We start from the raw sequence: 16,793 nt of genomic DNA, 5'->3' as shown, positions 1-16,793 counted from the left end.
AGCATCATTCAGCTTACAGATAATGGTAACACAAGATTTGAAGATATTAACAGATGGCATAAATGCCAGAAAGGTTCTTGGCCATAGTTCTGGGTTTATTACAAGCTAGAATGTCGGAAGTATCTGAATATTTCCCCTAAAATGACATCATTTATCTCTCTTAGTGAGTCTACCCAGAGGCATCCTAACAGCAAGCAAGAGTATTTCACAATTGTTCGAGAGGACGGGATCGGAAAGTTTCTTTCTTTTTTTTTGTGGGATAGATTTCTTTGGGGACTGTTGTGGATGGAATCCAATGACAGACACGTATACGGAATAACGGTTTGTGAAAACTAATTATAGTACAGCTATCTCGGACCATCAGAAGAAACTAGAATGGGCAAATTCTTCTTACCCGTTGTGTGTTTATTTCCTTTTCCCACTTCCAATTGTCAAGAGATCGAAGTTCCGGAGGGTGTCGTCATGGCCACCTCTTGAGGCTGCAGGACGAGTGAAAGATGATGATTTTGATTCAAAGCCAGGTTGAACTCTCTGAGCCATTGACGGGCGACCACTGCTCAAGAGTAACCTGCTAGAACGATTCTCACTAGGCTCACCAGAGGAGCCAGGTTGGCTGCTTGATACGACAGGCCTCTTTGAAGCACTATAATTTCTCGAGGATGAGCGCATTCTGTCAGGATCAAGTTGCTGGAGGAGAGAAAAGTTCAAAAAGAAATCCATTAAATTCAGTAGCAATAGCTAACGCATTGATCTCCGAGAAAGAAAGCAAAATTCAACGGAAAACAATAAATAAAATGTAGAAGCAAAGGTTGCTCACCGCATCTGAAGATCTGTACTGATCACCATGCAAACCATGGCCAGAGCTGTTTCGTCTTGCAAATGCCTCAACTGCACCAGAGAACCTTTCTCGAATCTCTTGCCCAGCTGCAGTAAATAAAGATATGCATAAAAAATGTTAAGTTCACTAATTTAAGGAAATCAAAAGTCGGAATATGGACAAGTGAGATGTCTCAAATATGATATAAAATTTATAACCAGAAAAATTGTCGGAATATATTCTCAAACCGAGTTGTGAAAAGGAACTGACCAGAAGGCTTCTCTTCTCTTTCAGCAGATGCTCCCGGGGGGGTTTAAACCTGGTTTTAGACTTGGCTATTGAGGAATGACAATAAATACAAGTATCGGAATTCTTAATGAAGAAAAAAAATCAGTATCTCCATGAAAATCAAGGTCTTCAAATTAAAGATCACTGACCCGTGCACTTGAGCTAGAGCCAACCTGTGGATACCTCAGTATAGTCCAATCAAATACATAGTCGAACTGATAACCTGCATCAATTAGTAATCAAAATCAATTAATTTAGGAGTTAAATCAAACAGATTTTATGATAAAAGATCTCATCCAAATTTGTGATAATGAAATGAACAATGAGAAGATCGATTAAATTTTTAAAAATCGGAAAAGTGTTCATCGATATATGAACAATGGGACTTAAAATAGCAAGTTAACCTTCAAGAATAAAAAGGTCCCGAAAGAGCCTTTTCAGGTATGAGTAATCTGGTTTGTCTTCAAACCATAGCGACCGACAATAATGGAAGTATGATGTGAACTCAGAAGGATATGATTTGCAAAGGACCTGAAGATGGCATATTACATATCAGGCATGCATTCAATTTTCAATTTCTAGAACACGGGGAATAAGTAGAATTTCCCGTATTAACAGAAGCAAGTAACGGTACCTCTATGGGAGTAAGCATCTTCTTTTCACTAATCTTGTCATACTTCTGCTTTTTGGTGCCGGCTTTCAGGCCCTGCCATGGAAGGCTGACAGGGAACAAGAAAGTTAATAATGTGACTCAACATTTAAACCGGGTTGTGAAGTAAGCAACAAAGTAAATGGTTCAACCAACCTTCCCCGCAGGAAGTACATAAGCACGTAACCAAGAGATTCCAGATCATCTCTCCTGCTTTGCTCTGCAAGTTCCATGGAGCATAGTTGGATCACATATTAAGCCAAAAAAAATCAATGGCAAGGGGTGTTGCTGAAAGTAAAACACAAATGAACATTCGTTGCTGTCAGTTCACTCACCAACTCCAAGGTGAGTGTTAACACTAATCTTGTCATACTTCTGCTTTTTGGTGCCAGCTTTCAGGCCCTGCCATGGAAGGCTGACAGGGAACAAGAAAGTTAATAATGTGACTCAACATTTAAACCGGGTTGTGAAGTAGGCAACAAAGTAAATGGTTCAACCAACCTTCCCCGCAGGAAGTACATAAGCACGTAACCAAGAGATTCCAGATCATCTCTCCTGCTTTGCTCTGCAAGTTCCATGGAGCATAGTTGGATCACATATTAAGCCAAAAAAAATCAATGGCAAGGGGTGTTGCTGAAAGTAAAACACAAATGAACATTCATTGCTGTCAGTTCACTCACCAACTCCAAGGTGAGTGTTAACACTTGCATATCGAGCTGTCCCCGTAAGATTCTTGTTTTCCCTACAAGTAAAATGGATAACTTAACGAGTGTAAATGGCTAGTTACAAGAAGAGATCACTGTGGTACATATAAAATGTTATCGCTAGAGAACTATCCCTAATGGAAGAGCTGACAATTAAAGACAAAAGGTAAAAGCAGAACAAGTATCAAGCTTTCCACAAAATAGCTAATCATATAAAACCAAATTGTTTATAAGGAACTCTTAAGTCTTAGAAATCCCAAAACAGATGCAACAAGTTTGCCGATAAGTGACAAACGTGACTGATTAAAGTTCTAATAATCTCTTTTCATCTAAAAGGCCATTCTATAAGAACTTATCGTCTACAAGAGAAAATATAAAAAATCTACAAGTAAAAACATCAAGAACTTTTACCTGTACGGTATGTGTTTGTGTGTTTGAAGATCTCTATACTTTTTTGCAAGGCCGTAATCAAATATATATACCTGCAATGAAAAATGGGAAACGATGGAATTAAACAACAGAAACTTGAAGACCCTGATGTATATTGACTACAACGATAATAATATGTCAAACTGAATTTCGGTCAATGGGAAAAGATAAATGCTGCTAGGAAGATTATATTGCAAAGGAATTGAAATTTGCACGAAAACCTTATCAATGCTATCTAATAAAAAACACATGCGTTGCGTGGATTAAACAGAAGAACATGCCTGATTTGCTTTGCTCTCTAAACCCATCAAAAAGTTATCAGGCTTTATGTCACGGTGAAGAAAACCACGAGAGTGCATATACTCAACTCTATTTATCTGAAGCAACAAGAAAGAACAATTATTAGTAAGGCAGCCAATCGACCAGATTAAACTTTCCAAAATAGGTAGCATACTTACTAACTGATCTGCAAGCATCAAAATTGTTTTTAGAGAAAACTTCTGATTGCAGTAGTTGAACAAGTCTTCTAAGCTTGGTCCAAGAAGATCAATAACCATGGCATTGTATTCACCCTCAACTCCAAACCATTTTAAATGTACAGCTTACTTCCCCCTTGAAGAAGCATGTACAGCTTTGACTCATAGTGTAGTTGGGGATGCTTTGTCTTGCCAGGTTCCTGGGAAACAAGAGGAGTACATATCGATAACAGATCCAAAACTTCAAACATCGGCAATATCATGAAATTCAATTGAAGTATCTACTGGCAAACAAAAAAGTAGAAGTATAACAACATTCTAACAACTAAACTACTAGACATTCTTTTAAGCACTACTTAAACAGATCACCGGGAACTATCAGCTTGAATAATTGATAGACTCACCCCTATATTACCATACAATGTTCCACGGTCCAACTCTAAGAATAATCAAAGTAAACTTTTACCAATTAGTCCTTTTTTATCATTATAAAAGTAAGCATATATATGAACTCTCCAGCAATGGATTTATAGCTCACTGCATACTCTTATCTTCAGAGCAACCTTGAATTAATTTCAGACATCTAAGCTCCAACTCCAAGTCCAACTCGGTGAACTACTTAAAAGAACAAAATCCACTAGTTGATTTTCTTCGATTTCAACAGGCATAAAAAAAACTTCTTTGGGCTTAAACATTCACTTATACAAATCTACTCTACACCCCCGACAACAGATCGATGATATTAAATACCAGGTATCTAAATGAAACACAACGAAATGCATCAAAGAATAACATCAAATACAACTGCAACAATCCTCAGCTAAACCGGTCATCAATTTTAACATATCTAATTACCTAGTGATCAACCAATACACAGTAGTAAACGAAAAGAAAGAGGAAAAAAAATTCCACCATTACTAATTAAAGTTGGTTAAAAACAGTAAAAGGCCCCAAAAATTTACCAGCTTAACAGCCACTTCCTCTCCGCTTTGTACATTAACGCCTGCAAATCACATGCATCAAAAATCAATAAAGCAGCTGGAAAAATAAAATAAAAAACATTAATCATTATACCTAAATAAAGTTCACCAAACGATCCACCCCCGATCTTTCGACCAAGCTTGAATTTTCCACCGATAATATGTTCCATGATCTAACCGTACTCTAGTTTATCACAATAAAAGGAAGCCTCCCTCCTTATTCCACTTTATTAGTATCGAAATTGTCTTTCAACAGTGGAATTGACCCAAACCGTTTCTCCTCAAACAAACTCTCAGATCCATCAAAATTATTATCTATCAACTCCGAAAATCAAAACCCAGATTACCGAATCCTTGAAAGACCCTCCAAAAACTCCCAGAAAAAGGGGGGTTATCCTTTCAAGTGACTAAAGGGGCAAGCAAAGGTAGAAAACTTGGTTGAAAATTCATGAATGTCCATTAATCAGTTAACCAGAACAAGCCTTTTGGAGTCATCAAGCTGCATTTTCTAGATGAGAAAAAAGTTCAGAGAGAGTATTAAAGGGGAACAAAAGGTATATTTTGATGTGCTCCGGGAAAAAGGGGAATACGGGAAAAGAATCTAAAAGAAACAGATTTATCCGCAAGAATTTGGGGTGATGGTCTAAGGACGACGATTTAATTTTCTCGGGAAAATCCTTTGAAGAGGAGAAAGTTAGAGTTTGCTGATGAAATTAGGTGGGGATTTTCAAATTTTTTTAGGTAACACAAATTAGTCTTTGATTAATGTTGGTGTTTGATTGAGGAAGGGACCATCTTTCACTATTTTTCCTGGCCTTGTTTGTGGTGCTCATGGGGGAATGATTCTTTATTTTATTGTTACTTCTTGTTTGGGTTGGTCGGGATATGAACAATCGAGTCTAATTCAAGTAGTATTGAGTTTGACTCAATTCAAAAAAGTGTAAAATTGATTTCGGATCAATTTAAAAATTCACGAGTTTAAAATTTTTAAGTTTTAATGTAAATAAAAAATTGAAGCTCGACTTAAATTTAAACATGAACTTTAAATATATGAAAGTATTTTTTTAATAACATACAAATAGTAATATTATTACTAATATAATTTCAAAAATTTAAAATTTTAATATATATTTTTTTCTGAGTAACTCACGAGTTTTTCGAGTCAAGTATCAAGTAGATCACTTATGTTCGTTAAGAATTAGAGTCAAATCAATTCGATTAGAGTAATCAACGAGCTTTGACCGAGTAGATCTCAGGTTGCTCGCGATCTGTTTCATTTCATTTATAGCGATTTATTAATTTACATGTTTGATTTGTTTATAAATTCTATAAGCATTGATCCATGTTTGAATCACTTAAGTATATCAATATAACTCGGTTTAAATTCATACTCAAACTTCACTTTCGAGTCTAAATTAATATTTATGGTAAATAATTTATTTGAACTATAAAATTAAATTTAATTGTCAATTTGAATCGAAAAGTCAAATTTAAGTATCTGATTGAACAAAAAAGAAGTTTTAGGTATCAAATTAAATCATAAAATCAAGTTTAAATACCCAATTGAACTAAATAAATATTTAGATAGTAAATCGCATGTTGAAACTAAAATCAAGTAGCAAAATATGCATTTACCTAAATTGAACATCCATTAATCAATAACGGCTAAAGCAAATGATTCACACCTTTCGCACAAAAATTAGATTGGTGTAATTATATATATATTATTTGTTCATGATGAATATACGCACATATCTATGTATATTCAGCACGAATGAAGTGATTTCAATGTCGAAGAAATTATTGTTATTTCTTAAAGTCTTATATTCGAATATCATCAGATATTTATCTTAAATTATTAAAAAAATGCATATTTAATGAGAGAGAAAAATATAGTTTTATTGGTAATGAATCGGTTATAAAAGTCTAAACAGTAAAATTAAAATCAAAGAAAAACGTTAATCTTATTGTAGAATTATAATATATAAACTAAAATACAAAATATATAGACTAATGACATCGTTTTAATTTTTTTTTATTGGTTTAAGTCCTTTAAGATAATGGTGGCATTGGACTTTTATGCTTTCATTAGCCTTTAATTTCTGACCAATAATTTTATACCATTTTTTAAAGGATGGAATTATATCACTTTAGAAAAATATAATCATTGATCCATTATAAAGAACAATATAAAAATATTAAAGAGGCTTAATACTTAAATAATTGCTCAAATTATACCATTTTTATTTAAATTGGTGCCTACAGTATTATTTTACCCATCCAGGTATCTAACGTTACAAACGTATTAAATTTTGATGCTCGGGACGTAACAGTCGTTAGTTTTCTACGTTAAGTGACACGTGTCACAATCTGGTAATTTTGAAATTTATATTTTTTTTTAAAATATTAAAAATATTATTATATTTTTAAAAAATAGTTTATTTTAAATTACAAAAAAACCTCAAAATCCCTAAAATCTTCAAATCCTTACACTAACCCATCGTCGCCGCCTTTTCCGACCACGACTGTTGCTGCCGCCAACGTAGTCTCTTCCATCATCTTAGTTATATATCGTCGTAGTTGTAGTAGATTGGTCGTTAGAATCACGTGAGATCGCGATTTTCATCCTAGGGTATACGTGATTTAAAACCTCGATTCAGCGTCGTTAGTCGTCGATCAGTCATAATTTCATAGGGATTTTGATTGCACGTGGGAGGTGATGTCGGGTGGAGCTTCATCGGCGGCAAAAGGTGGCGGGCGATGTGGGTTTAGGGGTTGAAATGAATGTTTTCAAAGTTTTTGGGTTATTTTGAAATTTATATGTTTTCTTTTTAAAATATATAATTTTTTTAAATTTTATAAAAAGTTTTAAAATTATCAAATTGTGACACGTGTTAATTAACAAAAGAAATTAACGCTGTTGACGACCCGAGCACTTAAAGTGATAATGTTTGTAACAATAAACACTTGGATGGGCCAAAAAATACTATAGGCACCTGTTCGGTAAAAAATGTATAGTGTGGGCACTTATTTGGGTATTAAGCCTATTAAAAATAAAATTCATTTCCTCTCGATTGTGGTACCTTAAATTAAACCACTGCATTAACAAACGAACCACAATAAAAAATTAATTTATTGAAAGATCACTGATAATCGTAAATAAGAGTCGAGCGTTGTGAGAAAATTTTCTCCTTAACACAAATTGCATATCCAAATTTATTTAAGAGTCCAAAGCAAAGCAAATCAATAGGATAACAAATTAACACCATATTAATTAGTCGATGCGATATTAAATCCAATCCTAAAAAAATTAAACAAAATAAAAGATCAAACAACTTATAAAGAAGATTAAAAACGTATCAAAAGATAAAAAAACGTGTCGACAGAAAAAAATATATACGATGAATAAAATAGGGTGAAAATGACACTTTTGATGTATAATGTGACAATAAAAAATTAAGATAATAAAATAAAAAACATATAATTAATAAATCATTGATGAAAAAAGGCTACTATTGTAAATTCCAAAGCAAATCATATCATCAACCAATTAATATTTGTCCCTCATGCTTCAGCATTTTCAATATTAGCAATCAACTTTAACCTGGTTTCCCATTATACCCCTGAGCATTCCATTTTCTACCTCCAGCAAAAAAGTCATCAGCTTTCATTTCCCAACTATCACACCAATTGTCTCTAACAAAACAAAAACAGTCTTTGGATCCTCTCTTTCTCTATCTAAAAGGAAGCTTTTTTATTTGTTTGGTTTCACTTTCTCTATCTAAAAACCCTCTGTTTCTCTCAGAACTTTCCTTTTCCTTGAGGTACTGCAAGCCTTTGTTTGGCTACCTGAGTGAGCTATCTTCACAACCCAAATGTCAAAACTTGTTCCTTTTTTGGAATTTTCATGAAAAATTGCTGCTTTTCAAAGATCTGTTTCTTGAGGGGTAACAATGAAATCTTCTGCTCGACTTGACTCAGTGGTGTTCCAGCTCACACCAACTCGAACCAGGTTAGGATTTTCTTTGATTTGTTGCTAATACATAGCTTCATAGTGTTGGCATTAGAGTGTGTTTATATATGTTTTTGAACTTAGTATTGTTTGTATGTAATGATTGTAGATATGAATTATTATGTTTTGCTTTCACTTTTACCAGGTGTGATTTGGTGATATGCGCAAATGGGAAGACTGAGAAGATGGCTTCTGGTTTGCTTAATCCATTCCTTGCCCATTTGAAGACTGCACAAGAACAGATTGCCAAGGGGGGTTATTCAATCATCCTTCAACCAGACCTTACCATTGATGCTTCTTGGTTCACAAAAGGAACAGTGGAGAGGTTTACAATCCTATTTGGTGCTTCTTTATTGATGGGATTGTTTTCATTTGATGAATCATTTTTGTCGTTGTTGTAAAATGGCATTGGATCACTGTTTCTGTGTTGTACTAGTGTGATGGTTGAGTCTATCATGTCTATCGATCTTGTCGAATATGGCTCGAAATTTTGCATGAGAAAGTGATTTATCTTTTTGGCATTTGAAGGTTTGTTCGGTTCGTGAGTACCCCCGAGATCTTGGAACGGGTGTATACTGTTGAATCTGAGATTTTGCAGATTGAAGAGGCTATTGCAATTCAAAGCAATAACAATGTAGGATTGAGTGCTGTAAGTGATATTTTTGGGAGTTTTATTATATGTTGTAAACCATATAGATTCATTATACATGTTTTCTTTTCTTTTGACAGGTCGAAGAACATCGAGTAAAACCTGTGGAAAGCAACGGCACAGAAGGTATCATTCGTAACTTTTAGCCTATGGTATTGGCCTTCACTCTAACTTGGACTGGTACCATTTTTAATACAAATTAAGGATGGATTTTGGACCAAGAAGTCAATACCATTTTGGTACCATTCCTTTCTTGAGTTACTAACGAAGCTTCATGTTTATTCAAAACTTCTTTCTTTTTAATTTTTTATTTGTTATTGTATAATACCTGATGGCTTTCGACAGGCAGCAGGGCTAAACCAGATTCCAATGACGAGAAAGCCATCGTCCTTTACTCAGTCAGTATACGTAAATAGTTCTTAGCTTGTATTAGATCTTCTCACAAATTTGCTTAAATCTTTTTTTTCCTTGCAGCCAAGTGCACCGTGTTCTGAAGCGAATGCATATTCTGCGGAAGGAAATTCTAAGTATGTTGTAGTGTGGCTGAATGGAAATTTTTGTATCAAATTGAATATTATGAATAGTTTTGAGGAGTCACTTTGATTTTTCCATATTTGAAATGTATTTTTCCATCCATCTAGCTTCCTGGAAAGTCCTCACTTATAGCTAGTGAATCAATTCTTTAATGCAGTAACCTTATCATCTATTTTAGTATGTATAATTTGTTTGAATAACCTTAAGGCCATATATAACGTATTGTTTCGGCTTATCACCAGAGCTCAACTTTTGAAAGTCCTGGAGACAAGGAAGACAGTGCTGCAGAAAGAGCAAAGTATGGCATTTGCACGAGCTGTAGCTGCTGGTTTTGACATCGATCACATGGCATCTTTGATTTCATTTGCTGAAACTTTTGGAGCCTCTCGTTTTAGGTACGTGGTATTTTTCAAATAGGGAACTTAGTTCTATGCAGCCATATAATCTTATCGGTGATTAAATGTCATATATTAATCGGTTGATTTCTCTTAGATCAAAGTTACCCGAGTTTAATATGACAGTTTTCCGTCAATAATGCCCACTGGAAGAGTAATTTGTGCACCTGTGAATGGTCTCTCAATTAAGTTATCTTTTCATTGCAGGGATGCTTGTATAAAATTTACTGAATTATGGAAAAGAAAGCATGAAACTGGCCAGTGGCTTGAGATTGAAGCAGATAAAGCAATGTCCAGTCGATCTGATTTTCCTGTTATAAATGCAGCTGGCATTGTGTTTTCCGAGAACAACGGAAAATATGGTGTTGAGTCAAGTACAGGTATGTGTTTTATAGGTGTCTAGATAAATCCTAGTTTATCACCTAAGTTACGAACTGAAATAAATAAAATTCTGATATGGCCAGATGAGAAGCCTTCAATGGATCAACAAACCCCGGATCGTCAAGAATCTTACCAATCTCAGTATCTGCATCCCATGTTTCCTCCCTGGCCTATCCATTCTCCACCGGCTGGTATGCCATCCTTTCAAGGATATCCTATGCAAGGGATGCCTTACTACCCGAATTATCCTGGAGGTAGTCCATTTTTTCAGCAACCTTATCCGTCAATGGAGGATCCGAGACACAATGTTGGTAAAAGAATACAGAAACATCATTCAATGGAGAGTAGAGAAAGCCATAGTGGATCAGATACTTGGGAGATGGAAAGAGCAAAATCTCAAGATAACGAGGAGTTGGATAATGGAACTTCACTAAGTCCAAAACCGAGAAAGAAGAGTAGCAAGTCAGGTAAAAAGCAGTCGGGAGTGGTAGTCATTCGGAACATCAATTATATCACTTCAAAAAGGGAGAACTCTTCAGGTAGTGATTCACAGTCATATTCTGGCTCTGAAGAGGATGTGGAAGATGGAGATACAGAGCATAAGAACACTCGGAGATCCTCAAAGGAGAATGGAAGTCGAACAAAGTCTGTCGAAGAAACAGTAAACGGGAAGGAGACAGATGGTGGACACTGGCAAGCATTTCAAAATTACTTACTTAGAGATGCTGAAGACAAAGAACGTAGAACTGGTCAAGAAATGTTTTCGACAGAAAAGGAAGTTCACGGAAAGAGAAGACCGAACAGAGTGCGTGGAAGTGAAGACCCTTTAATTTTTGGGGGACTAGAAATGGGTCAATTCGAAGAAGGGAATGCAACCGTCATGCATGATACTATTGCATGTGGCTCTCGCATGCCGAAAGCATCGAATGATCAATCTTTGACCATTGGAAGAGGTGGTCACTCTGCTGATGGTGGCAGGATTTCCATTGATGCTGAAATGGGTGGCAGGAGAGTTTATCCAAGGACTATAAATGATGAATTCATCCTAGATAGACAATATAATCCGCCAGATTTTACAAATTCTCCATCAGATCCACAGGCTTTTAATCGGTTTGAACGTTCATCCAACGGTTTGGAAAGAAGATCATCAAATGATATAAACAATGATTCCTACATTGTTCCATTCAGGTCCACTTCAGTCACTCAGGCTGGAACTGATGACCGTAGTGCTATGAATATGGTTTCCGATTTCTCGTTGTCACTTCAGAAAGCAGAAAATATACCTAATAGGGTTGGAAGCCAGGTCAATTGTGAACCCAATGATTTGAGTTTGATGCCTGAGCGTGTAACAGAAATGGGGTCAATCGGATATGATCCGGCTTTGGATTATGAAATGCAGGCTCATGTCAAAGATGGTACTTCACTGGTTAAGAAAAATAAAGAGGGAATGCAAGGGTCTAAAAAGTCAGAAAAGGACCGAAAATCGAAACTTATTGCTGATCCTTCTGAGAAAAAGAAGGCTGTAGGACCAATAAGGAGAGGAAAACCTTCAAAACCGAGTCCTTTGGATGAAGCTAAAGGCCGGGCTGAGAGGCTAAGAACCTATAAAGCTGATCTTCAGAAAATAAAGAAGGAGAAGGTATGGTGCTTTTGGTGCACTGAATTCTTCGAATGCTTATTGTACAACCTCAGTCTCTTTACAACTAGCTCATATGCTTTATCAAATGAATTTTTTTTTCGTTAATAGTAATTCATTTTTTTTACCACTTTTTCAGGAGAAGGCCGAAATTAAACGACTTGAAGCATTAAAGATGGAGAGACAAAAGAGAATTGCTGCTAGAGGCGGTTCTGTTCCGGCTCAGGCATCGGTGGTTGCTCAAAGCCGGAAACAATTGCCATCAAAACTTTCTCCAAGCTCTTATAAGGCATCAAAGTTTACTGATGGTGAGCCTGGACCGTCATCGCCACTACAAAGGTCCATCAAGCCTGCTTCTGTGGGATCAGCTGATTCTCACAAAGCTTCTAAACCCAGCAAACTGAACACTGGAACCCCATCCCATGGAAATAGATTAAGCCGGTCAGTTTCATCATTGCCTGAAACGAAGAAGGACATTGGTGGTGTAACTCCTGATATAAAGGTATCCATGGCAAGGATTAGGAGATTATCAGAACCGAAAACAAGTAGCAGCCCACTTGTTTCTTCAGTGAAATCACGGAACTCCGAGCCATCAAAGAAAAAAAAAGTATCTGGTGGGCCTGAAAGCAAAAAAATATCAGCAATTGTGAACCATGATAAAAGTAAGATTGCGTCTCTTCCCGAGCTTAAAATTAAAACAACTAAAGCCCCTGATGTTACCAGTAGCAAATCTAAAGGAAATGCAATGACTCAGAAGGTGACTGGAAGTATTTCTTCGACCACCGATGTTAATGAACCAAGTAGGAACAAGGAAAAAGTTCCACTTAATGGCGATGAGGATGACAGTACAGTGGTTGAGAAAACTGTTGTGATGCTTGAATCCATTCCGGCAGTAAACTCATCAGAAGGAACTACTGTAGTTCAGAAGGAAAATGATGGTATCGCTAAAATTAGGAGGGAAACTGAGATGACGTCAGATTATGCTGCCATTCATGCACCAGTTTCTTCGTTGAATCTTGAAGCACTTGATAAAGAACACCAGATACAACAAAAACCACAAGCTTATGAGGTAGGATTTATAAAAAATGTAGCCTAGAGTTTTATAGTTCTAATTATCAGTACTGGTTTGTTACAAGAATCATGCCGCTTAACCACATTTCTTTCCTTTTTCATACGTAGAATTGTGTTGATTATTCAAACATTTAAATCATCTTTTATTATTTAATCATGGCACACTGCAAATGAGGACTGGTCATCCTTGTAGAGAGCTCATTGGAACCTTATTTTTGTAGTTTCTGCTCTATAGCAATTCCCATATTAAATTGGAACTTTATTCTTAAGCAACACTGAATAAATATTTCATGTCTCTGAATATGTTGTGCACTTATTTGCAGGTTCAAAAGGGAAACATAAGTAGCACTGAGAAGGAATCGTCAAAATTTACATGCACAAGTGTTGCTGAAAACCAGTATCAAGCCCCTTTAGCTCGGGCCTCTTCTTTGGAAGATACATGTACTGAAATTTCAGAGTATGACAGAGCACCTCCAGCTAGCATGCAGGCTGCAACAATAGACTCAGAGAATGTTAGAGCTCTTGTAGCTGACACTAATGGCTTGAAGCTAGAAAAGATTCCTGAAGTGCTGGATAAGCCTCAGGTGAAGGAGTCATCGAAAGGGTTTCGACGGCTGTTGAAGTTTGGAAAAAAGAGCCATAGCTCAACTAGAAGCGAACATAGTGTTGACTCAAACAGTGAGGCTGAGGAGTTGGTTGTGAACGCTGTCTCTTCTAGTGAAGGTAATTGCCTTGTGTTCCAAGATACAAAATGCACGACTATCTTTTAACCAAAAAAAGTGGGACTATCTCGGGGTCTGATAGCCTGTTTGCATTCTGCATTAACTTTACCTCATTTCTTGAACAAGATAAATGTCACGGTATGTGCATGAATGATATTTTGTTTCTGTACGAGGCTCTTAAAAAGGATATATATAATCAAAACATGTTACGGTGGAGCTTGAACAATGTTCTTTTTTCATATCTTCTGTTATTTAGTCACTAGCCAAATGTGCTAAGATTGTATTTGGTTCTGAAGCTGACTAGTTTTCTGGTTGCTATCAGTTCATACGTTGAAGAATCTGATCTCTCAGGATGAGACCCTGACAACTGGTAATACTCCACAAAAATGTAAGTATTTTCTTCTTGTTACCCTTCGATTCATTTTTCCCCAATGCTCACGAATATCAGTATTCTACATCACTAAGGTGGAGAATCTTAAGGACCTCATAAATATAATCATGCAGCTTCTCGCTCATTTTCGTTGTTGTCATCATTCCGAAGCAAGACCAATGAAAAGAAGTATTCGGCTTGACAATGAAGTTGAAGCCATGAACTTTGTTATTTTCCCTTTTTGCAACCTGAAAAGATTAGTTACCATTACGAATATGTTTGTAAAAATGTTCTTTCCGCAGCCAGTCATTGGTTGATGTTTTTGAACTGAAATCTGTTTCTAGCAGACTTTTCCACCCGACTTATATTTACTCTCTTTTGTATCCATGAATTCTGCCATTGTTTACTGAAAATAAGAAAATTCCATCAAGTTTTTCAAGTCTCGCTGTCTTTTATACAAGGATTGGGAGTTTCATTGGTTTCCTTACGTCGAACATGAGGTTTAGCTTAGTTGGTTCTTGAAAGAGTTTCTGTTGTAATCTAAGAGAACAAATCGAGAGAGAAGGAAAGATGATGCATGATATATTGCTACTAAAGTACTAATCAAAACGAATGATGATGCATTGATACATAACAATGGATGCTTAAAACTCTAGATGAAAACAGATAGTGCTACTAATCAAAACGAATAATGATGCATGATATATTGCTCTTGCCCATTCTTGTTAAAGCCTCCTTTGTTAGGCACTCAGCTGCTGCTTGTGGATCCTCTAAATGCATAATGAGATTCACAGCCTCCTGATTTTTCATCACCTGGAATGAAGAACAGTGCGCATAATGAGTAGAACCAGTTGCAGCTTGAGCCTATGTTACTCAGACTCGGCTGTGATGTCGGATAACGACATGTGTTCGACGTATGCTTTTGAAGTATTTTTCATGCCTTTGAATTATAGAGGGTCATGTCCCCTATACCTATATCTGAGAAATCATTGGAACACAATGAAAAATGGTTTTATTTTGATGTACCTCCCAGATTCCAGTGCCTGCTATAATGATGAATTCAGTCTCAGCATCGAGATTTTCGGCCCCAACCACAAGTTCTGAGCTCTTGGGATGCCTTATCGCTGCCACATTACTTGAATTGCATGCTAATATACGAACTTTAGGCACAAATATGACACAACACAGCATCAAATAATGCCACTAACAAAATGTATTATTTGTTCAGGGTGGTTGCATATACCTGGAAACAATCTTCGGGCCCAATGTCTTCTAGCTCCACCATAGTGCTTGCTGCTTAGCTGATGAGCCACACCATCTCTACATACGACGGCTCTATAGCCACCCAGGTTAGCCACCACGAGCTTTTCTCTGTTGATAACCATCACAGACGCCGACTCTGCTTGAAATGTCACGTATTCCTTCTGCTCCTCTCTCGCCTTTGCTTTTGCTCCAGGATACGCTTTCTTTATCGTCTCCTTAGTCTTCCTATAGATTCGAGACTGCAACGAAAGTTTTTGATATAAATGCGAGGGATTCAAAGGACAAAATCACAATCCACACTTGCACATGCACATATGATTCCATGTTTACCTGTTTAGGCTTCTTATCAAAGAAATGAGACTGTACATACTTGGTAACACCATCGCCGATCCGGGGATCAAAAACTCCAAAGAACCATAACTCGAGCTCATCAATTTGCGCTCTTTGGACCACGACTGTATCAAATTCTCGTTCATCAGAGCAGCCTCTCAGCAACATATTTTCAACCACATGATATCCATGAGAGACTGGCATCATCCATGAAGGCTTCTTTTTAACCCCATTCTCTCTTTTCTTGCTCCCACCATCTCCTATACGAAATCGCCTCAGCTTAAATGCCTGCTCCATCACCAAAAAGGAAAAAAAAAAACCCAGAAAACATCAAAAAAAAGAGAAGAAAAAAATAATCCCAGAGCTGGTACATTGAAAACTAAGCTTTATATGAAATCAAACATGGAAAAGAAAATCTGGGTTTCAATCTATGAAACGATTCATTTCGTTTTTCTTACGTTAAATTCATGAAGAAAGTCACCTTTGACCCAATTTTTTTTTTTTTTGAAAATGGCGTTGGATTCTGCTTACCTTGAGCTTAAAGTGGATGTCTTCCAGTCTCATGTTTACAAATTCTTCAACTTTGTGATGGAAAAGAAACTTTGAAGGAGTGTATTTGAAGAAATACATAAGGTTGATCTCTTTGAAGTTAATGGAAAATCTGAATCTGTTTCATAATATCTAAGTTATTAATGTTTTTAAATGGGAAAATTTATTGGTTTTGATTGTATCTGCCCAGCAAATTTCCTCGTGTAACTGTCATTTTTATGCTATTACATGTGTGTGCTTTTTCACGAGAATTTTTTTCAAAAAAAATAAAATAAATAAATAAATAAAACAAGACTTGAAATTCTTGTGAGTTGGGTAGATAAACCAAACTATGTTATGTTAATCTCAAACACTAGATTTGTAGACTTTCACAAGGAAAAAACAGGATTTGTACCGGTCGGATCAGATCTTGAATATGAAAATTGTTTGCTTAATTAATACTTGTCGAGGAATATTCTTGTTACGTGACAATGGCCAACCTTAGTGATAGAGTTTGAGAGATCGACTTAAATTTTTAAAAGATTTAGATGTTTAAATT

The 16,793-nt window shown here is 36.2% G+C and overlaps 2 protein-coding genes and 1 pseudogene across 5 annotated transcripts; 1 reads left to right on the top strand and 2 right to left on the bottom strand.

The window, feature by feature from the left end:
- Positions 1-398: 398 nt before the first annotated feature.
- On the bottom strand, positions 399-4,729 carry LOC120125827 (annotated as a pseudogene).
- Positions 4,730-8,166: 3,437 nt separating this feature from the next.
- LOC120125825 (COP1-interacting protein 7-like) lies at positions 8,167-14,543 on the top strand. 4 transcript variants are annotated; one of them, XM_039144166.1, is made up of 13 exons: positions 8,167-8,355; positions 8,501-8,680; positions 8,884-8,989; positions 9,085-9,130; positions 9,350-9,402; positions 9,479-9,531; positions 9,781-9,933; positions 10,141-10,313; positions 10,398-11,953; positions 12,090-13,019; positions 13,345-13,744; positions 14,066-14,131; positions 14,248-14,543. In XM_039144166.1, the coding sequence occupies exons 1-13, from the start codon at positions 8,297-8,299 to the stop codon at positions 14,313-14,315; spliced, it is 3,843 nt and encodes a 1,280-aa protein (XP_039000097.1). In that variant the 5' UTR covers positions 8,167-8,296; the 3' UTR covers positions 14,316-14,543. The 4 variants fall into 4 exon arrangements, with proteins under 4 accessions (XP_039000097.1, XP_039000096.1, XP_039000098.1 ...); XM_039144165.1 differs by having other exon boundaries at positions 8,884-9,004; XM_039144167.1 differs by having other exon boundaries at positions 8,884-9,004; positions 14,209-14,321.
- Positions 14,544-14,740: 197 nt separating this feature from the next.
- Positions 14,741-16,323, bottom strand: LOC120125797 (putative protein phosphatase 2C-like protein 44). The gene is made up of 5 exons (XM_039144137.1): positions 16,238-16,323; positions 15,707-15,994; positions 15,357-15,615; positions 15,140-15,273; positions 14,741-14,926 (listed from the first exon to the last, which is right to left on the bottom strand). Exons 1-5 carry the CDS (start codon positions 16,268-16,270, stop codon positions 14,789-14,791), a joined length of 852 nt encoding a protein of 283 aa, XP_039000068.1. The 5' UTR covers positions 16,271-16,323; the 3' UTR covers positions 14,741-14,788.
- Between the last annotated feature and the right edge of the window lie 470 nt (positions 16,324-16,793).

The sequence above is a fragment of the Hibiscus syriacus genome, unplaced genomic scaffold, assembly GCF_006381635.1.
Source record: "Hibiscus syriacus cultivar Baekdansim isolate YM2019G1 unplaced genomic scaffold, ASM638163v2 tig00110443_pilon, whole genome shotgun sequence".
Lineage (NCBI taxonomy): Eukaryota > Viridiplantae > Streptophyta > Magnoliopsida > Malvales > Malvaceae > Hibiscus > Hibiscus syriacus.
Note: the sequence above shows the minus strand (reverse complement) of the source record. Positions and strands in the feature narration are given on the sequence as shown.